The 26,672-nt window shown below is 32.2% G+C and overlaps 1 protein-coding gene across 5 annotated transcripts in view; it reads right to left on the bottom strand.

Annotated features, from left to right (window-relative positions):
* LOC118185347 (dachshund homolog 1-like) overlaps window positions 1-26,672 on the bottom strand; it is a 429,013-nt gene that overhangs the window by 143,065 nt on the left and 259,276 nt on the right. For all 5 annotated transcript variants that reach the window (XM_085826065.1, XM_085826060.1, XM_085826069.1 and 2 more), the window contains exon 3: window positions 15,918-16,263. In XM_085826065.1, the coding sequence (XP_085682191.1) occupies window positions 15,918-16,263 (346 nt within the window). The remainder of the gene's footprint in view (window positions 1-15,917; window positions 16,264-26,672) is intronic.

The raw sequence follows: 26,672 nt of genomic DNA, 5'->3' as shown, positions 1-26,672 counted from the left end.
CTTAAATTTCCACTCTAGACTTCTTTTATAATACCGCCAACGCTTACTGCATAAAATAATAGAGTCTTCTAAAAAGTCCTTTTCCATACCAATACGGTCAGCTAGCGCTGGGGAAATTTATTTATTTTTTTTTTCACATCAGCGGAAGTTTTCCAGCGACCACACTAACAATTTAGGCCCGCACGTTTTTATGCTAAATCTGTTTTGATTACAGCTTTATTAATTCAAAAGGCGGCAATTACAATAGAGTGCAGTACAGGATGTGGAGAGAGTGCGGGGTAGATGAAGGGGGGAAACGAGTGCAAGCAGTGTAGCCAACGTTCCCAAGTGTGTCATTATTATCGACAAACTAAAATGAGTGTGCGTCGCGTTGCAAAAGCAGTTAATAAAAACATTGCAGTTTTCAAAAATCGAGCTCCCTAAGAACTTTTCTCTTTTAAAAGATACTTTCACTGCTGATGAAATTAATTAAAACTCGGTGACAGACAGTATTTTTTCGGAACGGCGAAATTTTGATGAGGTATTTTTTGTGGCTTCTTTAAACCCCCTTTCCCATCCCAGCCCCCCATCAGAAAACCCTTGTTCTCAGAACGAGGGCTTTTATATAGAAATCTCACCCCTAACCACCCACCCGCCAAAACCTCCGCCCACCCCTCAACTCCAAACGAACTCAGTGTATTTTAAGTTGATTAGTGGAAGCTGCCTAAAACAAAAGACCATCCTTCAAAAGCGAACAAAACAAAAGTTCTGGAGTGTTTTACTCGCACGCACTATGAAAAGAGGCTGACACGCGGATATGAACACCCCTCTGAGCCCCCTCCCCGTGAAAAATCTTTTCCTGCGTCCAAAAAGCATCCCCGATTAAAGATGAAAAGATAAGTCGGTAGCTAAAAGCAATCTATAGCATAGAAGAAGGGGAAAAAAATCCACCCCCGAAAATGACCCCCTCCTTTTCTTTCCTCGACTGCTTTTATTAATAAAACCTCCGAAATCTCAACCATACGATTGGCTGCAAAGAAACCACGTGAGAGGTGTCAGGTATCCCATTCAAATTATTTGTTCGTTTTTCTTTTTAAAACTGAGATAAACTAACTTCGTATAAATACCATATCTTTTGCGCATATACATTCGTTTCTAGATACGAGCATACATAGTTCCACCTCTACTTCCCTTTTGGTGTGTTATCAAATGATCTGTTGTTCAAAAAGATTTCGCTTTCTGCTGAAAAGATGGGAGGGGGGTAACAATTTATGAAAAGAAGCGACAGAGAATTGTCCCCATTTTATTATGATATATATTTTTTTCTGCCTTTGCATAATCGTTCTCTTCTTCTTGCTCAGAGTAAACGGGGAGGGGGGTAACAATTTCTGTTCATTTTAATTATCGCTCTGGAGTAAAAGAGTGCTTTATGGTAAAATAGGGGGTCTTCGGGAGGGGGAGATCCTCACTTTTGTTCTAGACGCATCTGCTTCTGACACCTGTTTCTTATAAAACAATAGGGTGACGCTAGCGCTTAATTTTGAAGCTTTCTTCTCCTCATTGTGTCGTACCGCCAAACCTGTTAATTTAAGTGACGCCAAAACAATAGCGGGTGAACAAAAATACTATTGATTTTGCCATCGGTTGGCCCGAAGAACAATTAGAAAATGTCCCTTTTAAAGAAGAAAACGAGGCGGTGGCTATAAAGATACCGTTGTGGGAGTTTTCGCGCCAATGGGCCAAATCCATTGATACCATTTTTTTTTATTCCGCAATCCCAACCCTCCCCTCGTAGATAGATATTTTTTTTCGTCTTTACTGTTTGTTTTCTTCCTTTTTTATCATTTTAGTCCGCGCCTCTTTTGTTTTTCCTAATTCCTTTATTACTTTGATAAGGGTGAAAGACAGAAAAAAATAGCTTCCTTTTAAAACAACTCAGCGGGCGTGAATATATCTTTTTTTTTTTTTTTTCTTTCTTTTCTTTTTTTTAAAATCCTGCGTGTGTTTGTGTGTATGAAAGGGTTTTTCGCTTTCACTTCATACATCATGTTTGGCTTTTATGTCGCCGACGAAGTGAAATTTTTAGATTTTTTTCCTCTTCTTCTCTCCATTATTATTATAGTTACAAATCCAAATACTTGAGGAAAGGGGGGGAATAGCTTGCTGAAAATCAGCTATTACTAAATTTGGTGAGTTAAAATCTTTCTCATAACTACTTATAAAAGAAATAAGAAAGAAGGTAGACAATCTATTAAGGCACATCATTCGATGACTATCTGTTTTGGGAATATATCTCTTCCCTGTGGTCTGTCTGAAGAAATTTGCCTTTTCCTAGTTCATAATTGAAGTTACAGCTAAATAAATTTTGAAAACATATATACAGCTGTTTCATTTCGTTAGTAATTAAATTCTGATGGTAACTGCCATTTGATGATTCGAAAATAGTCACAAAACACAAAAAGAACTGAAATATTCTTATTTTAATAATATTTAGTAAGTAAGATATTTATCCTTAGTATCTTATGATAGTGTGTGTTTGTTTAATATTGTTGGAAGTTTTATACGAGTTTACATTCTGGAGAACTAACTGATAAGGCATTTTTGTATGCTATGCGTGGAAAACTTTTCTTGATATTCAGTCAGTGGTGCTACGAAATACATGTTCCAGTCTTAATGATTTGGCTTACCGATAATTTATGATCATACAAATGATTTAATTAGTGAAGTGTCATACCATGAAATTAAATTTCACGAAAAAAGACTTGGCATATTTACAAAATGTCGTTCTAGGGGTTAATACCTTATACAGTCCATCGGGCGTTCTCAGAACAGAAAATGTGAAAAATCAACTTCCTCCCACCCACAAAAAAAAAAAAAAAAAAAAAAAAAAAAAAAAAAAATGAAATGATTCAGATTCCAACTGTCGTCCAAAAGGATTTGTTAAAGTTTTTTACCTGTCGCTGAGCTCGCAGTCTGATAATCTGCTGTCACATTCTCTCCTACTAACCCCCTTTTTTTATCTTTTTAGATTTATTATTAAGCATCATTTCTTCGTACTTATCCATATGCAATTCAACAACAAAATTACAAAAATTTTAAAAGCAACATAACAGAATACGTTTCGCATTCCCGATGCAGCATTAAGTGTTGGCACACGTATTTTCGTTATTTTTTCGGTCTTCTTTCAGTTCATCACATCAATGTTCAGTTTTCTTTCTACGGTGGCTTTACAACACCTTTCTTTTCCTTTTTGTTACTAACGTTTTGCGTGTTTACCTCATGTATTAAATATACACGGGTGCTTACACCACATAAAATTCGATTCAACAGCAAAATCGCAAAATATTTTAAAATAGAATATATTTAGAATTTCCGATAGGGTCTCGCACTGGGTATATTATATATATATATATTTTCCCCTACAGTGTTGCCACTTACGGAGTGGCTACATACAATGTTACCACTACGTTATTCAAAATTTGATATCTCTAGGTACCGTTGCATTTTCACACTGCGAGAAACTTCCATACATTCATGCAGATTCTTCATTATTTAATTTCTTTAAATATAATACAGAGCGATAATATTTGTTGGCAGCAATTTTAAAATTGATTAAAACTTTTAGTGATTCGACGCAAAATGCCGTATCGATACTAGTAGCCCTTGTGAGCTAACGCTTATTTGGACTAAAAAAAAAATCGAATTGCGAAAAGTCAAAAGCCCTTGCAGGAATACGAATCACGGATCATTCAGTTGTTCAATAACCAGCACAGGGGTAAAGAGATTCCTTACATTTTCCTCTCATGTTTAATTGCGACTGGAAAGAGACACGAGGCTGGGTCAACCAAATTCATGAGATAAAAAATTATTATCTGCAACATTTCAGTGCAGGTACCATTGGATTTGGAATTTTGGAGCCGAGAAATCTGTGAAATCAATTGACTTTCATTGGGATTCAAACCATTCGTCTTACAGTTGCTAGCTGGTCGTTAACAACTACTTACACCTCAAAAATACGTCCTAAAGAATGAAATAATGTAATACGTAGTTACACATACAGGTAGTCTTCGTATTTAGAGTAAATTGCAGCCACTATTAGAAAAAACATTTAACAATAATTCTGACACGAAACACTTCTTAATTAGTTACCGAAGTTTTCTTGTTTCAAATTAAAATAAATGCTAAGACTGTGCTAGATAAAGTACTGGACATTTTAATGACAGCAAAGTAATTTTGTTCGATAGGATCGCTCACCTTATACAATGCTCTTGCCTGTTTGAAAGAGAATCATCAGTAGATGGTCCCTAGTTCAAGTCCGGTCTCTTTAACATGTATTGTTTGTAGTTTTATTGTGTTTTTAGTTTAATATGTCTTGTCTCTAGTTTTAATGTGACTGCTAAAAACTTTTCTGTAGGCACATCAGCAAATCTTACTAAAAACTATCAAGTCATCAGAAAGAGTCACCAACTGATTCCACGATAGTTGCTAAAAACTGTAAGTTGCGATTGCAGACAAAACGTCATTATCAAGCAGAATTTTATGCAGTGAGGTCATTAACATGCAACAACTACCAAGCATTTTTGGAAGAAAAATATTCACAAATAATAAAAAAAAAACTTGGATATTTTCAGATGTTTGCATTTATCTCAAAACTATTCCTGAAAACGCAACCTGCCAAGACAAAGTATTATACTACGCATCTTGTCTTCAAACACTACGGTTGTTTTGCTTCCAGTGTTGAATTATTTGAAGCAAAATCGACAAGCCTTACTTGTCTGTTTTGTTAACAAACTTCGACTATCCTATAAAAAGTTTTTTTTTTTTTTTTCTTTTGCTTTCCCACCCAGACTCGGACTGCCATGCACCATCAGTTTGCTGCTTAAACGGAAGATGAGCAAAAGGCGCTTCCGGGTTTGGATGGGTTAATCAGATAGGCGGCTGGGATACAAGAGGTCACATTTAATCGTTACTCTCCTCTAACGAAGTGTCGATCGACTGTTGTCTGAGAGCCGACCATAAGTCAGCAGTCAAGTACTCCAGAGATATGAATCATTAGTAATTCTGGAATGTGCTGTTCTGATTGGTAGACTTGGAATCCAAAGTACGGCACATGGATTTATTAAAATATCAGACAGGATCTTTTTTAATATATGAATAACTTGTCGGCGAATAAAAAGAAATTTCTAATAATATCGATACTCCAAAACTGGTAGTGTTTAGATAAAGCCAAAAAATGTCAAAGAATATCTAATGGCGGTAATATTGAAAATAATAATAAGAAGAAGGAAAGGGCGGAATAACGAGGCAGTCATTTGTTTGCATTTGCAACTCTTAGTAGAGTAGTGAATTAAGTCAGATGGTGTACCAACTTCAGTGCGTTTCTGTCCAGTGGTTACAAAAGTTAACTTTCAGTTTTGGTTACTGAAAATTTTATTTTCCTAATTGCTGGTTTAGGCCGAGGAATCTCTGATTTTAATTGTAAAAATTGTCTTTAACTGCATTTGGTGTTTTAGGTTTTTCTGTATTTTATAATTTTTATTGAAGTTGTTTTGAATTTTTATGTATTTTTGCCTTGCCGCGAAGTGAGATGAGAAATATTTCTCTACTGAAATTCGAGGAAATACGTTTAAATAAAGTGCAGCAAAAAATGTGTATAATTTAATAGCACGTATAAGGAAGTCATGGAGTATCCACATCAGATATTTATTATTAGTCAACGCAAACCTTTAAGCACCAATTCTGAACCTTTTTCCGCACTGGCAGGATGCTGAATTCAAATAACAATATGGATATTTTGGTTAATTTTCCTTAAAAAAAAGCGAAACTTAAAATTGTGCTTTAGAAGTTTTATGACATATACATACATAACTGTAATATTTTATGACATTCCGCTTCGAAACATCATTTTAATTTGCAGCGAATGAGAAAATGAGGTTATTAAAGAAGTTTATTGTTCCAGTTATTTAAGAATAGTTTTATTTTCCATATTGTCAGTGCAAACATTTTTCTAAAGCCATAACTTTCTGTTTTTGTTGTGTCTGACATACTCGATAAAAATATCTCGGAGACAGACGAGAGCGTAATAATAATCTCCAACTTCTTGACATCTACAAACAAAACGATATTAACCTCTCCAAATTAAAGCCTTATCACAGGAACGTGACTCACAATTCATAGAAGCAAACACACGTGCTGAAAATGAAAGAAATAAAACTTGCATCACACACATTCTACAAACCTGAAAGAAGATAAAAATGCAAAGAAAAAACAATATGATGGAGCAGTGGCTGGATTTTTCCAAAATGATTCGCATTTGGAATGATTACGTAGACGGGAACACGAAGAAATAAATAAATTACAATTTATCAGATATTTGGAAAATCATGTTGTTAATTAAGCTGTCATTGAAAAGATAGCCTCCACTGTACTATTACAGAAACGTTTCTGGGAAGCAGAAGGTGGCAAGAGCGGGGAAGGGAGAGTTAAAACTATCTACATTACTGATAAGTTGCTACATGCGTGAGACGTGAGTTTATCAAAAACTGTAACTGCCAGAGCTGGAGAAAGAAATTTAAAGCTTTAACGAGGGGATATGCAGAAAGTGAGATATGAGTTTTTAAAAAAGGCCACGAAGGACTTGGAGTGGGAAAATAAACAAGTAATGATTAGGTAATAGGGGAGTTTTGAATTACGCAGCTGTACTCAAAATTCTAAAATAACTTTACACACATGGCTAAATATTTGAGAAAATTATGCTCGTAATCATATGTATATATAAATTATATGTATCATTTTACAAAGATCATTGATTGTTAAAGAATGATGAAAGCTTATAAAAATGTTAAATCTACATTAAAAGAAATGTATTTTTAAAATAAATGTGTTTCTACTAACTATGCCTAAAAATTAGAAACCAGTTAATAACAATACAATAGTTACCACTTATTAAAATATTCGGTTCAGGAAGCAATGGAAATGTTTGCTGTGAATTAGCTTTAGATATGTGATGATGTTTACTCTATTTAGTTATAGGGGAGTGTTCCTTCACTTAATGTTACTCCATAAATATTTATGACTTCTATGACTTGAAAATTTACGTTTCAAGTCACATGCCTTAAAAACCCTTCAGGGTTCTTTAAAAAGGTGCGTTGTGATATAAAACTTCCTTCTTCCGGTATCGTTGAAAAATATTTTACTTGAACAATAAAATCATTTTAACTAATAAATTAATATTTTTTTCAAAAACTTGGTTATTATTCGTTCATGGCATAACTTTCGCTCGATATAACCGCTCAAGCTGAAAAAATACTTTTCTCAACTAAGCAGATTATTATTTTAATTATTATTACATCCTTGTACGAAATGAAGAAAGTATTGTAATCGGAAGTACATAGATATGTATGTACATGTTAATTCAAAAGCGAGTAGCCGTAGAACGTTGGTTGAAATTTTGTATATGGGATTGCTACAATACGTAGTTGTAAATCTCCCGTTTTTATTGCAATCAGCCGCCCCATATATGATAGCAACGAATATATATATATATATAGTAAGGAATTTAGAACTAATTTTTCACAAAGACCAAAAATTTAAATTCATAATTGATAAATTACAAATAACTCTATAAATGCAACAAAAAAAAAATTTAAAAATTAAAAAAAAGGGGGCTACAACTAAGGCCAGAAGGGTTGGTCATTTTGTTATGGAGGCACGTAACAGGTGGGCCACCTTTGCCTCCTGTGAAAGAACGGACAGTTAAAACCATGCCTTCTCCTGTATTCAAACCCGGGCATTTTGGTATTTCAATCGGCTTCTCTAATCACTATACCCTGTGAGTGGCTGTGAAACAATAATGCATCTTGGACTTTTACCTTCAGTTTCTTTAACCTCATTGAGTGTTAAAAAAATTAAGAATCTCCAAAAGGATTCAGATTTTAATGGGCTCCCACAGGAGCCTCTTCCAAAGTTTAATACGGTTTTATCAATATAGATGCTCCAGGTGAAATAGCGAAACATTATATGGAATACTAGACGAATAATACATTTAAACTGGCATGGGAGCACTATATCTCTTCTGTATATTTTAAAAGTGAAAAAATATATAGCGTAATTCTACCAAAATATTAAATGGTTTTAATTAGATGTATCATGAATTAAATGCATTTTTACTTAAAAAAATCCAATTAAAAGTAAAAAACAATATTAAGAACTGCATCTATTAATTTTAAGTAGGTTAGTGTATTAATCGAACTTGAAAGATAAAAATCCATTTTGCAGAACGGCAACAAATCCGCACGAAAAATGAAACGATGTATTAAAGTGAATCATTGCGAAATCGTGTTTCAAAACTTAATAGCCATTTTGGGCTAAAAAATTGCTCTTGAAGTGCAGTTATGAATACCCAGAAATTAAATATTTTACCAGTTTTAAAAATTCCTTTAACTTCAATATTAACATTGCTCGATATGAACTCAGACTCATGAGTACAGTTTATACAGAAAAAGAAATTACACCCTAAGGCGAAAAGAAAATTTTGGAGATATCGAACGAGTTAATGACACGTTAATTAGTTTGCCAATTATTATTATTTGTTTCATTTCATTTTTTCCATATTAAATTCTGCTACGAGGAAATATTTTTGTGGTTGACAGCGAATTAATCAGAAAGAGAGTACAGAAAAAAAAAAAATAAATAAATAAATAAAAAGCAATCACCTATTGGCGCGTGCTTTGCTATAGAAATTACCGAATTATATATCATACCATTTTTCTTCGGAGGAAAGAATTTAAGAATTTCAACGATCGTGTAGATATCATTTATTTCTTTTTATTAATATCAAGTACTCCTAATTGGTCTATAAATACTAATTCGTCTATAAATAGGTCTATTTTCTTTACCTTTTTCACTAGATATATACCAAAGATTGAAATTTACACATTGTGACAAAATTTTCGTTTTTTTATTAATATTTATTAGTTATTTACTAAATTTTAAAGACCACATTTTGAATGATGAGTTTTTCTTTATGTCCCTGATACTATTACGTATTTGAGTAAATCATTGATTTGGCATATCTCAATACATTCACTAGTGTTATAAAATAGAGAAAATATTACAGGACCTCGTTATACAATTTTTTCTTTTTTCCTTCTTTTTTTTTGGGGGGGGGGGCGAAGAACTTTTAGATATTAAATTTTCAGTGATACCAGTGTATTAGTCATACCAGTTAGTGATACCAGTTATAACAATATTAGGCTAAATAGTGTGATGATAATCATGTGATATTAGGCTAAATCATGTGATGGTGATATTAGACTAAGTCATGATCAAGGTGATATTACCCTAAGTCATGATGGTAATATTAGGCTAAATCATGTGATGATATTAGGCTAGGTGACATTAAGGCTAAATCATGATCGTCCTAATATGGTATTAGGCTAAATCGTAATTTGCGCATTTATTTATTTGTATTATAATATATTTATTTGCTTACATTACTTTAAAAAGCCGTCAAGCCGATATAGTATAGTGGTTAGTGATCCTGACTGTCGTAACGATGGGTCCGGGTTCAACCGAATCCTCTTCTTCTTAATATAAGTTTCCTTCTTATAACCCTTCTTCCCTTCTTTAAGAAGGGTTAATGTTCACAGCTTTATTCAGTGAATGTCAAAACGTCATTTACAATGTACTGTAAATTATCATGTCCTAATTTATTGGAATCTTTGAAGTCTTTCCCGTTTCTTAGATAAATAGCTTTAGAATACCTCTTTAAAATACGCAAATTTCAATTTATTTAATATGGCAGTGACGGCACATATTAAAAAGGCATCTCAAGGGTTTATTCACCATTTTCTTCACAATATACTGAGGTCGCATTTTCTCATTGTAAATTACATATTTATTTTCAAAGAAATAAACACTCAAAAAAGTGGCATGACTGTTTTTTCGGACTCGCTGATCAGATGGCATTTTTCTTTATCGTTTAAACGAAATTTAGTTAACTGGAGTTTTACTGCGAAGCAGCATGAATTATTTTAAAAATCGGAGAACTTTATAATTTCGTCACCAGAAAAATACTAGAAATATATTGTTAGGAAAGTGACACCTCCAGCGAATTAGCAAATAATCTAATCTTTATCTAATAATAAATATCTGATTTACGCGCGACTTAAGATTTTCATCCTTTTTTATCTTATTAGTAAAACTTTCTGTTACTATTAGAATAGTCCCTCACAGGACTTGTTAGTTTTCAGCAATGATAAGTCAGCTTTTCGTGACTGCATCTTCCGGTGTCATTAATCAGTTGTCTTATCTTTAGAATAATGTATTATTGCTGTATAATTACGTGCTAATTTTGTAGCACAATCGCGATGAGAATCCAAAGTAAAAGATAGCAAAATTTTCTTCCATGTTAATAACGTTACAGTCGATTTTGTCAATCATTATACTAATATATTAGCGTTCAGTAAAATGCTTATGTGATATTTATGCCCATTTCTCAAAGCCTTGCTACTAAAACCTGAATGGGCCACATAACGAAGAATTTTGTAGAATTTGTCCAAAGTGAACCATTTCATTCACAACTTACAGTCCCGAGATCGATATTGCAACTCACACTTGTTCGATAATGGTGGGTTAAATATAAAGGCTAGCATGGCGGTTTCTTTCCGCCAATAGACCGCAGATCAGTTCTGAGGTTTATTAAATTTGTTTAACCAGTTACTTCTATCTTTCCGTTTCCTCGCCAAAACGCAAATTAATTCTCGTGTATATAAGACAGGGTCTGAGTTTGCTTTAAGTCAGAGCGTGTTCTGCCTTTGGAAGGCCACTTGGTTGTTATTCTAGGTTTGTTATTGTAGATAAGAAGTTCTGTCTTCCTTACTTTCTGCCGAAATTTGAATTCGTTTTATTATCGATTTCATATTTTGTAAAACTTTAACAAATTTTTGATTAGCAAACTCCAGGATTCCAAAGCGAGCAATGGCAACGTTATACAGAAAAAAAAAAACATTTTTATGTCCAGACTGTGTATCGGAAATTCAAAAGAGATGCTCATTTTAAAATTATTTTGCCATATTGCTCTTGAACTGAATTTTACGGTGTAAGCGCGAAGAACATGATATTTAATAAATAAAGGTAACACACAAAATGTTTTTAAAAAAACGCCCCTTTGGACGTAATTTAAAACCTGAAGCCTTTCAGATTTTTTTTTTTTTTTAATAGTAACTTTTTTTGCTTTACTATCGCACAGAATTATTTTGTAAACACAGCATCATTTCTGGCTGCCAAGAACGTAATTTCGGTTTTTTATCATCAAATAAAACACAAATTTTTCTATATAAAATAGGAACTTTAATCAGTCAAATATCTTGCATTCTGCTTGATGACCTTTTGCCATCTTTCTGGTAACTTCATGGTTTCGAGACTTCATAGAACTTCTGGTCTTTATCAACAAAATCTCCACCAAATGCGATTTGAGGTCATCGTTACTACTGAAATTTTTATCATTTAAGAAATTTTGTAAACTTCGAAATAAATGATAATACAAGGTCGAGGATATATGGGGATTGCGACATCACTTCCCACCCAAGCTTCAATAATTTCGTACTAACTTGCTAAATGTGTGCTAGGACTCGCATTGTTGCGATTTGCCAATCTCGGCCTTTTGTGATTGATTGCTTCCTTCAGTTTCATAAGTTGTCTGTAGTAAACATCTAAGTCGATCGTTTGGTTGCTTTGAAGCAGTTCAAAATACATACTAGCACCTTTAGGATATATCATATTATTTTCTCATAGAATTCCAATAGTATTTAAAATATTGAGGTAAAAATTTGACTCATCTTTCCCACCTTACACGGATAAGTTATTTTTAAATTTCCTTGTTATTACTTAAGTGCTCATTATTTTAAATATCCTACATTTGTTAAACCCGTCGTTCTGTTTTATCTAAAGATTAATGGCATAAATGTGGCGAATATACTGAATACAATAGGTTGTTTAAATTCAATAAAAACCGCTTTAAAATCGCCTTACATGAAAATCCTTAATTAGCGTCACTCACACACCTCATTAAAATTTAATTTTTACATTCCAATTTCCATTTAGCAATATAAACAAAAAGACAAAATCGTCACGCAGAACGGCAACCGAAAATCTGTACTCCGATTTTGCAGCTGCTTTGGCTTCCGCTGCAGCTGCAAAATCGCGATGACCTTGTTTTACCTCTGGGCTACCATAAAAGCCATTGTACGCGGACAACCGATAATTATCACTCCTTTCTAGGAGCCCGAATTAGTTATCTTCGAAGAGTTTGTTATCTCGGCCTGAATGAGTTTTTAAAACCTTGCACCAAAGTACCCTTATCATAACATCTCTGAGAAGGAGAAGGATGGAGATTGAGAGCTAAGAACAATTATTCACATTTTGTGTATTGTATGCGGAATTACTACTGAATGATCTTAAATAGATAGTACTTTTATTTCGTGTTTCTTTATAATGGTCAAAAAAGGTGATAAGAGATAAAAAAAATAAAGTTCAGGTAGTTCAAAAACGCTCGTGTTGGGTGGATTCCCTCACGGAAACCTCAATGTCTGATGTCTTAATCATTTGTTTATGGCGAATGGAATTTCGTGATCTAGTTGATTTTTTGGGGTTGTTTCTTAGAATGTTGCTTTATATGTTACTTATTTATATCATTTTCCAGTAAGTTACGGATTTTTAGCCCAAAAGCGGCTATAAGTCTCGAAATGGGATTTTGTTTTGGTTCACTATAAACCACGTATCACTTTTCAAATTGTTGCCACCAATATTATCGCCTTGTATTACTGTTACAGAAATGGAATAATAAAAAGTCTGCGTGTATGTATGTTCCTCGCACTGTGAAAAGAACGACAGTACCTAAAGCCATCCAATTTTAAATAACGTCCTCCAACCGAACATAAGCACCTGGAAGCCCGAATTTTGAAATTCGAATTTATTTTACTACTTATTTTATACTTTGTAAAATTTTAATGATTTTTTATTGACAAACTCAACGATTTGAGAGGGAGCAGTGGCAACACTGTACGAAATAAAACATTTGCATCTTCAGCGCGTGAGACTGTCTGTCGGGAATTCTATGCTTTTATAGAAGATATGCTTATATTTTGTGATTTTGCAGTTGAATTGAATTTTATGCGGCGTACGTTCAAGGTAAGTGACAGTTAATAAGTAAAATCAACACATAACACATAAAAATTAAATAATAAAAAGACCAAAAAAATTATTAGTCATCTTAGCTAAGAAAATTGAGTACTGATATGATGAACTGAGAAAAGACTGAAAAAAGTATAAAAATGCGTGCTGACATTTAACAATGCATCGAGAATTCTAAACATGCAGCTAAGCAGCTTTTAAAGATATATATATATATATATATATGTTGAACTGTATGTGGCGTAAGTGCAAAGAAAACCGTGCTCAAAAATAAAGCTAAAAAGACAGCAAAAAGGAATGTAGGTTAGTAGGAGGAGTGAGTGCAAGAGCAGACTAAGTAGACTGCAAGCTCAGCGAAAGCGGGAAAAAAAAAAAAAAAAAAAAAAAAAAAAAACTTTAACTTGACAATCTCTTTTGGGCAACCGTTAAAATCTGTAACTCTTCAGTAAATTAAATACCGTCTTATTTCATTTCAAGCATTCACCTTTTGAAAAACTGCTTAGTGAGGTTCATCTACGCATGCAAACTTAATTTTTACTTAAAATTCTGAGTTTGATATTTCGTAGATTTAATAAAGATATTTGATGTAACGATGATAGTTTTTTTTTATTACTGTCTATCTTTTTATTTGACATCAATTTCGAGTATACTTTGGTAGTGAATAAATAAATAAATAATAGACAAAGTACAGTTTTTTATTGATGCCCACATTTTCTTGCACACATTTATTTAATTATTTTAATCAAATGATATAACAATTTCCCCTTCATAAGAAGTAAAGAATATAGTTTTATAATTTTATTTCTGTTTTTAAGATTACAAATTTTGCAAGCGTCTAGAAATAAGTTAGTATCAATTTTAAATTAATTCATATCTATGTAAACGGGTAGAGATTTTTTACTATTCTAATTATGACAGTAAGTTTTTCCACCCATAACGAAAATATGAAATCAAATGATTAGAAATTTAGCTTAAATGAACAATTTATTAATTCAGAGGAAAAAGGAGAGTAAATTAAGATGCATGAACTCTCTTACCTAGTTCCTCATTTTTCAATGGCGGATACAGTCGCTGAAGTTTTTGTAAATCTTTAGATAATTTTTTATTTACTCTGAATTTATTATATGCAAAAAAATTAAATGAAAAAAAAAATTCTTTCCTCTAGAAATGCCTTTCAAATATATAAAGCCATTGATATATACTGGCAATTAAAATTTGCGTTGTATTGCTAAGAATCATCAGGAAACTGAGAAGCTAATAAAAATATAAGCATTGTAGATGCCATTAAACTACAAAATCATTGTGCAAAGCATTTCTCGTTCCTTTTTTTCCATTTTGCGATGAAATTCGTTAGATATTAATTACTGATGTTGACAGGATCCTATAGGATAGGAATTAAATTATTATCTATGGGGTTTTTGAGTCCTCCGTCAGCCAATTTCGTGGTTTTTTTTTTTTTTTTTTTTTTTTTTTTCCCCTCCCAAATACGCATGTGTTTAAGCTATAATACTATTAATTTTCTCGCAGATTTTCCTAATTTCATTCTTGAAGCATTGTTTTAGTAATTTAATAATAATAATTCTAATAATTTTTGTAATTACAAATCTATATTATTTTCCTCAATCTGATATAAATGAAAATGAAAGGTTAAGAGAGAGAGAGAAATTTTGAAGTCTATTTCATACACAATATAAAAAACGAAGTATGTTTTACATATGTTTACACACATTTTGCATGCACACTGCTGTATTAATTAATGCAGTCACACAAAATATTAATCAAGTAGAAGTTTGGGATCATTATTCCTTTAATAATAAAATGTATTACATATTTTTTTCAAAATTTAGTAAATTAAAAAAATTTTTGAAAAAAATTACTAAAATTTTGGAAGTTTTAAATTTTAATCGTACTTTACTTGAACTTTTGAATTATCAGTTGATAAGCTTTAATAAATACTTAAAAATCATGAACAAAATGAAATTTTTAGGTTATCTTTAGTGAAAGATGATAAGAAAATTAAAAGTAAAAAAACATAGCAATTTAAAATTTATGCGTGTTTAAGTTAGTGTATGGATTATAATGAAAGCATAAGATTAAAAATTAAAATATTCTATTTTAAATAAAAAATACTTTCTTTTAATTCTTATAAATTCTCCTATAGCCATTTATTAATTTAAACAATAATTCGGTTTTATATCAAAGCGAAAAATATAATCTAAATAATGTCATTTTATAAAAGATTTTATTATCAGTTTTAACGGATATAAAGAGCTGAGATTTTAACGAGTGATAAGAGTTCTGAGAAAATTCACACGTAAAAGTAGCCTAAATCTATCGTAAAGAATACTGATGTAACGTATTCGAAGCTAACGACGAGGAAAGAGCTAATCATTTAGGATTGTTTGACAAGGTTATAAATTAAGACCATTTCTAAATTCAGCTGTAGAAATTGCATTAAACTTAATAGTCTAGGCATGTTAGCGAAAAGTTCCTAATTAGGGTTGTTGTGTTATCTCAAAAAATGTTATTTTCTCTCGTGGAAGATTGATTTTCTATCTGCATAAGCTGGTTAAGGCTGCATCTGCACATTTCATTTAATTTACTCGGAATAACAAGTAAGTTAAATCATAAACAATGAAAAGATAGCAGTTCCATAACCAATTTTTTTTTTTTTTTTTTTTTTTTTTTTTTTTTTTTTTTTGGGTGTGTGTGTTATTTATTATTAAATCAGAAAAATAAATCACCTTGTGGAGTTGATGACGTCATTGGCATGTGAGGTTCTTTCCTTGATGACAGAAGAAGATTCAGGTCCCCTACCCGACGACGAGGATGAGTTGAGGTGACCATGTGAGGACGAATTGAGCCCCTGAGCAGCACCCGGATGGCCCCCTGTCGCCGCCAAGGGTAAAGTACCGGACAGCATGGAGTTGTGGTGGGCTGCTGCTGCCGCCGCATGGTTTAGGGCCATGAAGGGTAGAGGGTTGAGGTGGGGTGGGCCAGCACCCGTCGCTGCGGCTACAGCGGCCTGCGCTGCAGCTACATGATGGCTGTAACCGTTGGTCAGGAGATGTGACTTGTCTACTCTGTCGCCTAGAAAAATCAAACAGAACTTAGATGACGATTATTTTATCATTTTAATGCTATTTATTTAAAACTGGGAAACAGTATTATTATATTATTATGTATTCAATGCTTATGAAAATAGAATCGATAGTTAATTAATAGTTATTTGAATGAAAACAGTACTCATGGTTTCCCCTTCATTCAAAAACAGTTTAAATTATACACCTATAATGAGCCCACCAGCGGCCGAGCGGTAACGTCGCTGAACACTGGTAGTTCGGTCCGAGGTTCGAATCCCGCGAACGGACTGGCTGCATGGGTGTTTTCGTGGTTTTCCCCATGTGTAACGTGTATACGAGCCAGTTTCCCTTAAAAAGTCCTCCACGAAGGCATCCCTCCCCTTAGGCAGATAGCCCTAGTGTGCTTTGCCATAATTAAATACACACACACACACATTATACTCCTATAATGGAATTTGGATTTTGGGTTTATTATGTATAATGGCAGAGCACATTTGGCAATCTGTGGAAAGGAAGGGATGAATGACTTTCTAAAGAAGCTATAGAATTAACTGAACCGTATTCCCGTATTCGTGTTACATATATAGGAAACTGGAGAAAACAGCTCGTTCATCCTGATCAGAATCTGAGTGGTCAGTGATATCCACTCAGTCGCTGGTGAACTTTTATAATGGTTAACTTTTATAAGTTCTATGAGGGACCTTCATTTGTGGACCTACTTGATGAACCTATTTTTTAAGGAAATCTGGCTCGTCTTTGTTACATATCTGAAAAAGCAGAGAAAAACAACTCATTCATCCGGATTTGAACCCGATTGTTCAGTGTTATCAATACAGTCGCTGGTAAACTTTTATAATGGAAGTCCGGTGAGGGATCTTCAGCTGTGGACCTAAGTACACTTACTTGGTCAACTCATGGTCTCATTAATTAATTAGTCTAACTCAAATTATGCGAATCTTATAGTTAAATAAAAGCTAAGGTTACTGAATGATTCTGGATAACTTAGTTTCATAAGAGCACTAATGCGGAGTAAGTTTCAGGCTTCATTCCCAGCCAAAGCAATGACATCTAACATTAGGTTGCTGAAGAATATTTTATTCATTATTCAAGCACAACAGACATCTATAAGACCTCTGCTTGTGCTAGTAATTATAGAAATCTGTAAGTTAATTGCGTTGCGAAATTTTTATATATCGCCACTGGAAAGCACCTTCTTTCTGCATTAGCACTTACGGTTAGCAAACTCCTCGCGTAATCGAGAAATCCGGGTTCAAGTCCCGGCGATGGCACTGCTTATTTTTTATGTACTCCTGCTTCAAAAATACCTAATATCTCTAAAAGGGCAAGCATAAATTAAGAGGATAACAGCATAGCTCTTGCCAAAACTTGATTGAGAAAAAATCGTTCATTTTATTAATCACAAATTATATTCTTAGTATAAAATTCTTTCAGATACTGTCATTTAAAATAGATACAAAATTTTTCTTACATTAAATCAAAATTTATAGGGTATGACGAAAAACCAAGCGATATATTAGGGTAAAAATTTAAATGCTAGTAATTAACTCCTGCGTTGTCCCTTTCTTTCTTCAAGATATAATTCTCATTTATATGTTCAGTTACATTCAAAATCACACAGTACTTATTTCTAGTTATATTCTAATTAATGCGCGATTTATGATAATGTTAATTCACAGGTGTTGTAATATCATCATTGAGTATCACCTTTAAGTTTGCAAGTGGGTAGAAAATTAACGCGAAAAACACCAATTAAACATGAGACAACCTGTAATTACATACCGTTGAAGGTAGGCAAATGGGTTGATTTATTTAACTATTTAATATACCTTGAATAAATCTTATGAAAAATATTCTGTCAATATGTCTATGACGGAAGAATCAAAAGAACTAAACATGTTTTCACACCTTTCAGAAGTTATTAAATATGGGAGCTCATTTACCACTCTGGGGCAGAAAAGACAAGCGCACAGAGTTTAAAATGGCTATTTAACACATATTCAGAGATAATCGAATAATCATAATTAATATTTAGTTATTTTATTAACCTGTATGTAGGTATTTGAAGGATTACTATTCATAACATCAAAAGTAAAATGTAGCAAAAGTTTTTTTCTTTCTTTCTTTCTTTTTTTTTTTTTTTTTTTTTTTTTAAGGGGACTTTAAATGAGAAGTATGTTCCACGTGAACTGGCAACACCTGATAACCGAACGATTTATGCAACGTTTGCAACACTTTTGCACATTGCTTCTCAGACAATAACCCGTGAACTTGCAGTAAGTAATCCGTGACAAATTCCCGCCTGAGAAAAATTCTGTAGTGAATACATTTCCTGTTATTTAGCCAAGTTAAAACAGTGTAGCAAATTTATTAATAATAAAAATATTGAACCTCAATGTTTCCAAAGATTTTTTGGACCAAACACTATATTTTCTTCATTCATGTACTTCTATACTTTGTATTCTATTTTGTCGAAGCTCTAACAGAACCTTCTGGTTTTTTAATCCTTTTAAATACTGACCAAAAATAAATAAAAATTAGCAATCAAAATTCTTTACTAAAAAGTAATAGTTATTTTTGATACATGAAACATATAATTGTTTGTAAGTATTTTGATAGCAGATGTAAGAAAATATAAACTGCTTTGTAACGAAATATATAAAACAAATATCGGTAACGAAATAATGTTTATCCGTCATGTCTGGTTATGAATATCTGATATGTTTTTGTACATTTATCTGTTGTATATATGATATGTTTTTTGTACTCCAGATATGCTTTTTGTATGAATATCTGATATTTATTTTTATTTTATTTTATTTTATTTATTTTTTTAAGGATTATAAACATCAGCAAATGTTGGAAAATTTTAACTGCTGGAATTTTAGCTGTTGTTGAGTTTAATTATTTACTTCCTTTAAAAGTGAAAAATTTTAAAATAAACTCTATAGGAGTATTACACGTTACAATTTATATTCTGTTTAGTGTTTTCTCCCCTTAAAGTAAATGACGGGATTTTAAATATTTTTGTTAATTATGAAAGGTCAAGACACCAGAAAAGGTTATCTTCTATCCATTTCTGGTGGCGCTTGTATACGAGCTACGGTATACACTACAAAAAGAACTCATAATTTGACTCATTGACAAGGTTTATTAAATCATCAGATTATTTTATTTCTTCTTCGATTCTTAATGAAATTCAATGATTTCTAATTTAATTTCAAGGGAGGAAAAAATTTTAAAAAAATAATTACAGAATTTTTTTTTCCTATTATGAATATCATTTGTTTTTAACCATTATATTTCTGCATTTTACGTTACTGCAATCTGACGAATGAATCTCCTTTGATTAATAAATTCAAGTTAAAAATGGTGTAAAATCTTTTAATTTCCAGAGCACAAAGATCAGACGTAGAGATATGAAACTGAAATTAGGAGAACTTCAAGGTTAGCGACTTTGCTAACTAGGAATTAGTGCGTCTCACTTTACGTATTTCGTGACTGCAGTCATCACGTGACTTCTGTGCACTAATCGCAGTACTGAATGTATCATCGTGACGTTTGCTGCAGAAAGTCCTCATTTGTCACACAAATTCATTAGCATTTCGTTCCGTTTTTCCGATTCTCTGCTGATTAAACGTAGACAGAATCAAAAATAAAAAAGCACAAAAGGGGACCGGTCATCGAGCTGGTGAAATGACTCTAGGAATGAATATATAAGCACGTAAATGTTATTTTTTGCTTAAATTATGTATGGCCGTGCACAAATTGAAAAACGTTTCAGTATAGGAAACCATTAAACCTTTCGATTTTGATATTTGTATGTCGCCCTATGTATAACTTCCGAGAATTTGATTCTTAGAAGCTTTCTGTCCAGATTAGTTAAGAAGCTATATTTTAAGTAAAACTTTATTAGGCCAAAAAAAGACGTTAGCCAAAATGGCGCTATCCGAATGGCCGTTTGTCTCGAAACGGGATTTTCCACTATAAAAATTTCCACTATAAAGGGCGAATCATTTTCAAATTGTTGCTCCCATTATACTCTCGTCCTGCATTATCATTAAAGAAATTAAACAATGAAGAATCTATATGTATGTATATATTGTATGGTCCTCATATTGTGAAAAAAGCAGCGGTACCTAGAGCCATTAATTTTAAATAAGGTAGTCTTCCACCCGAACATGCGCAAATAAAAGCTCAAATTTTGAATTTCCAGTTTATATTATTACCTATTTCATATTTCGTAAATAGTGAATGAATATTTTAATTAACAAACTCAAGGATTTGAAAGCGAGCAGTGGCAACAGTGAAAGGAGTAAAACACTTTCATTTCCAGCATACGAGAGTGTCTATGGGAAATTCTGAAGATAATGCTGCTTTTTAATGTTTTCTGATTTTGCTGTTGAATCGAATTTTATGTGCCGTAAGAGCCAAGAAAATGATATTTAATAAATAAAAAAATACACAACACGTTAATAAAGAGACAAAAAAAAGTTTTGTAAAGCCATCTTATTAAGAAAACTAAGCATTGGCATGATGAACTGAGAAAAACACAGAAAAATATATGTCAATATTTAACGTTGCATCTGGAATTCTAAACGTATAAAACGTATACTGCTATGATGCTTTTGAAATTTTTGTGATTTTGCTGTTGAATTGTATATGGCGTGAATGCGAAGAAAATGTGTTAGCAGGAATGAAAACAGCAGACTAATAGACTGCGAGCTTAGCGAGAGCATAAAAAACCTTAACAAACTCTTTCGCGCGTTCGTTAAAAACTTATCAGATTTTTAATTTTTTTTAATGATAAACTGAATGTCTCAGGAAATGAAGTATGTCGTCTATGGAAATTTTTCGATATATGCATAGAAATTTTATACTAAATATTGGTTAAATAAATTGGCTAAAATTATCATTCTCCGAAAATTAAATAGAAATATATAACAGCAGCGAAATGAATAATAAACTGATGGCAAATGAGGAAGATTAAGTGTTATATGAACACAAATCAGCAATAATATATATTAAATAACTCAAAATAAAATGTTCCAATAAATTTGAGACCAAATTTTACACAGCGTTTCTATGATTATACATACAAAGTAGCGAAATGAAAATAACACGAAAACAAACTTACAAATGCACACTATCATATTTATAGTGAACATAAAAGCTGCAAGGTCACGTTTGTAACTGATATGGTGACTTATTAATTTTAAGGAAACATGTTTCTCAAACATAACAGAAATCAGAAGAATGGTGTATATTCGGACCAGTGTGAATAAAGACTAGCTAATATAATCCTTGCGATGTTCTAAAATGGCCCGAGGGCGACATGAGGCCAAAGAACCAATTTTATGCGGCCTGCGAAGAGATTTCAATTATGCATTTGTTTCAAATATGGTTTTGCAAAGATTTTATTTATTTAGAATTTATATTAGTTTCACTTCAGTTATAAACGAACATGAATGATGCACCAGAAAATCTATAAATGGAGATAATCAATTTACATCGAATTTTATTCGAACTTGTCAAAACATGTATGAGCTGGGTTATGAAATTTTGCACCAAGAGTAATCGCTTTGTTTAGGAACACATTGCTACGCAAACAGCTTATTTTCACAGCTAAAAATGGAAAAAAAAAAGGACCTGGTTCACAGATGAGCATCTAAAATCCGTGCTTGAAGCTATTTGTCTCCAGTGCTATAAAGTTTGTCAGAATCGAAACGCTATCAAGAAATAAAGAAGTTTATAATTGTTTAAAAACAAATTTACATCATAGTTTTATTCATGCGTCAAAAAATTTTAAAAAATAAGAGAATGTAACTAGTCATTATTTATTCTCAAGTTTTTTCCTTTGAAAACGTTTCTCTGAAAACTTAGAAAGTTTTCATAATTTGTTTTAGTTTAAATTAAAGTAAATTATTTAATGATTAATGAAACATGTTAGAATTATTTTAAAGAAATGTCAATCTAATGATTTAATATTTAACTATGAATATACTTCAATTACATGTGAATTAAAGCGTAATCAATGAAAATGTTTAAAATAAAAATGTTTAAAATCAATAAAAATGTGCCAAACTTTCGACTTCAAACAAAACAAATATAAATTTGATTTTTCCTCTTTATGATATTTTTATATTATTGCTGTTTATGCTATGTTTTAATAAATATTTAATGAGAGAAGTAAAATATTTATTTTAAATATTTTTCATTTTTGGGGGTAATTTTTTTTTTTTACTTTGCTGAAAAAAAAAGGGGCGGAGAGAAATGAAAAAAAATTCTGGCTCTTAAATTGTTTTCAGATCTTGCATGGGACCCGCATCGAATTTGAGTTTGAGACCACTGTTCTAAAGTGCATGATAGGTGTTCTAAAGTAACAAGCCCTCCTTAGATGAGATTTTACTAGCTTACATATCTATTTATTAATAAGAGCCCTGCTTTAAGACACTAAGAGCGGGTAAAAGGCAGGGATTATTTTCTATGGATGCGGAAACTATCCTGCCTTAAGGCAAATCACGCCACAGCGATTTGCCTGTGAGATGATATTTTTTCGTGGAAGACTTTCTAAGAGCTATTGACTCTACTTGATTTTGAAAACATATGGGAAAAATACGAAAAGAACCCGAGCAGTCGATCCGTTTTCTTTGGGATTCGAAAGCTTCTATTCTTATTCTATTCTAAGCAAAAATAGAAATTGCTATTTACTATTAATATTACTTCGGCTTAAATTCTTTTTTAAAAGTTAAAACATATGAGATAATTCATCAACTGAATGTACTGAGTGTTTCAGGGAGTTAGGAAAGGTATCAAAAAGTAAGTTTCCTTTTAGGAAGTTATTTTTAAATAAGTAGTAACTTCAAATTTAATTTTTTATTTTAAAAATAAATATGAGTTTTAATATTAGAATGTTAATGGAAAACAAAAACCTGAATGATATTATTAATTTTCCCTTACTTTTAATTGCGAATTAATAATTTTTTGTGTAGACAGTAATTTTTTAAATTAAAGATAAATAAATTATATTTACTTCAAGTATGTTATATTTTTTTCAAATCATTTGCCATAATTTGTGCTTTGTAACCTGTGTTTTTTATAATTTTGGAAAGTTGAAATTTGTAAAGTATGAAAGATTAAAGATAAAATAATATAAATATATATACGATAAAAATATGTAAATCAAAAGTGTAACTTAAATTAGTAATAGCCCCCAATTCTTCATTTGAATTCGGTGTTTCCGCTCTCTATTCTAAAAATAATACTGGCTTTTAATAAGTTTTCCTGGATTTCGTCATTTCCAGTTTAGTACGTATCACGTGACTACTAACGCTGGTGATGAAAATCGAACTAAAACTCAAATAGCCAATAATAATTTTAAAGCACTATTAATTATCTCATCAGACTGCCTTGAAACTAAAATTAATTCACTCTCAATTAATCCTGAATTCAAAACTATTTCACTCTAATTCTGAATGAAGATTTCGTCCATTGAACATAATGAAGCATAACAAAATTGTATATAATATGTTTTAGAGAGATAACGATTAGTGTGCCAAGATAATTGTGGCCACATATGCCAATAAATATAAAACGAATATTTAACTTCTGCCACGACTTCCAAGTGTATTCTATATTATGAGTCATCTACATATGTATGCTTCAGTATCTATCTAAGCAATAAACATTCCTAAATTATCACATATTCGATGTATAGTTTGTTTATTTTATATTGTTTTCAACTTGTTTCTACATTTTTTTTGAAAAGAATATTAATTTCAAAATACTTTTTTTAAACCACTCGCAAATTAGCGAATCGTCCTTGGAATTGTGTTTGGTAGCGAAAATAAATGGAACCGGCAGAGGCCATTCCTCTGAAGGGGCGTTCTCAGATCAATTTGTTTCGTTATTATTTTTAAAATGTTTATAAAATTTTGTACGATTCTTTACTTTTACCCAAGTTTATACCAGACTACTTTTCAGTCTTGCATGATTCAAAAAAAAAAAAAAAAAAAAAAAAGGGGGGGGGTTTAGAAAGTAGATTTGAATTTATTTCTTGTTTTTAACCATTATTCAAGCTGCTTTTTCACTTAAAATGTAGTGTTACTAAATATATATTTTTAGTCTACTTTTAACATATATATATAAACGCGAATTATGTAAGCCAAAACGACTGTTAGTTTTCTAAAGTTTTATGAGCTATTTGAAGGAAATTCGATATTTAATAGCTTCCTAAAGCACTGATATTTAGATACAATTTAAAGAAGGCATCAAGGTGCTCTTTAGCCCCCAATCATCATTAAATGAGAAAAGTCTCGTGCTGGTTTTATTAGAGAAAAGTCCCGCAAAAAAGTCCATTCTGGCCACATGTCGTGTTTTCTCAAACCAACTCGCTAGCACACGCATACAAAATGCATGATTGCGATCCCATCAAACCCCGCGGTTATCTGCCACTCATTGAGTCATTCGTCATGTGCAATGACTTCCTGTTGACTCCAGCAATAAAACTCTTTTACTAATTGAATTTTGCAGCGTGTTTTCAATGTCGCAAACCAATGTACGATAACTTGAAAGCAATAATTTAGCGACCGAAGCATGTTTTTCTCATTAACCTGGCAGGTATTTCTGCCGCGTGGCCACATCACATTAAGTTTGTATCTTTAAGCATTTGCGTTTCCTTGCCTTTGTTCTTGCTCACAATTTATGTATTTGCATATAAATTTACCGGATTTGGGGACAGCAGTTTTATTGTGATTTATAGAAATGATGATATATATCTACATTTCCAAGGAAACGAGTTGGTGAGTTTTTAGAATTCATTAATTTCCTGGGAACTTTATTGATAACAGATAGCAACAAGTGCACTAAATTAAGATACTTTGCCCCAGTTTCAAGAAGATGCCGAGAGGGCAGAAGCTCTTATGCTTAAAGTCTCTATCATTTATCAATAATTTTTTTCACAAAATGTTTAACTGATGCTCTGCATTTATAATAAAAATCTTTATAATGTTTCTTTATGTTAATTTAACCAGTTATTATGACTTAGATCTTTACTGTCGCTTCTCCTTTCCATTTCGCTACCAGAATACGGCCCACCATTGGCTGAGAAGTAAAGCCGCTGAATACTGGTAGTTCGGTTCGGGTTCGAAACCTGGTGAACGGGCTGGGTGCATGGCGTTTCCGTGGTATTTCCGCATGTGTAAAGTGTATACGAGAAGTTTTCCTTAAAAAGTCCTCCACGAAGACATTCCTCCATTTAGGCAGACAGCACTAGAGCGTCTTGCCAAAATCAAACAAACCAAACGAAACCAAAACCCTACAAAAATTCAAATTAATTTAAGGTTCTTAAAAGAGGTTGTTGGATTGTAAGACAGAGCGTGTTTCTGACTCTCGAGGTCACGTTACTTGGTTTCGCTAGCTCAGATAAGATTGTTATTCGGTTTTACATTATAGTTGCCGACAGTTAAATTGATACGCTGGTGAGAAGTTTTTGAGCTAACTTCGCGTTAAATAAATTGTGTGGTCGTTCTCTACTAAATTTTTAATATTGAATTTGACTGTTGTTTTTAAGTAACATCGCCACAAGTGGTTAGCGATCCTGTTAAGCCTGCATTTATGTTCACAGCTCAGATTTAATAAGGTTTGTTAAACCTTCTATCCAGACATAGAGATAATTCGCTTGTGCGTCTGTTAGGAGTTTGATACCAGCATATGCTACCAAAGAACGTCAAACTCTGTAACTTTTATAGTCGACTCGTAATGTTCTATTTAAAATTTTTTGTTATGTTTATAAATCTAAATGTAAATTTTCATCCATTTTATGTTACGCTGCTTTCGTAAATTTTGTTAGTACGTTATTCAAGTTTCTGAGACTATGTTCAAGACTTTTTTAACGTTGCCTTAAATCAAAATTAAGATGCTTAGCGACTTCATCCGTTACTTGGTGACATAGTTTTGTCATTTGGCGATTTCTTTGCTATATTTGCACCTTATTTGGGGATTTATCTTTTATTTTGCGATATTACTTCAGTTCAAAAAAGGCATTCTATAATATTTTGATAACATAAGCTGATTTGCTGATCACAATAAGTAAAGTATTTCCATGCTTCCGTCAACAAATTGGTGGAACTTCTGCAGTTCGATAACAATGATAACATTCACGACGATCACATTAAGTGGCATTTGCTGTAGACTGAAGACATGTAAAAGCTGAATGTTTAATATGTTACATTTGTAAACAAGCAAAAATTTTTTTAAAATTTAAAAAGACAATCGTAAACATCTATTAGTGAAAAAAATGCAGAACACTGTGGCAAAATTTAAATGTTCATTAAAACAAACCCATCATTATCCTGGAGAAAATTTATCTTTATCCGGTGTTCATTTTAAAGATTATGT

This window comes from Stegodyphus dumicola, chromosome 1, assembly GCF_044657685.1.
Source record: "Stegodyphus dumicola isolate Sdum_Otavi_A_Nest chromosome 1, ASM4465768v1".
Lineage (NCBI taxonomy): Eukaryota > Metazoa > Arthropoda > Arachnida > Araneae > Eresidae > Stegodyphus > Stegodyphus dumicola.
The sequence above is the reverse complement of the archived record's forward strand: the minus strand, read 5'-3'. Positions and strand labels throughout refer to the sequence as shown.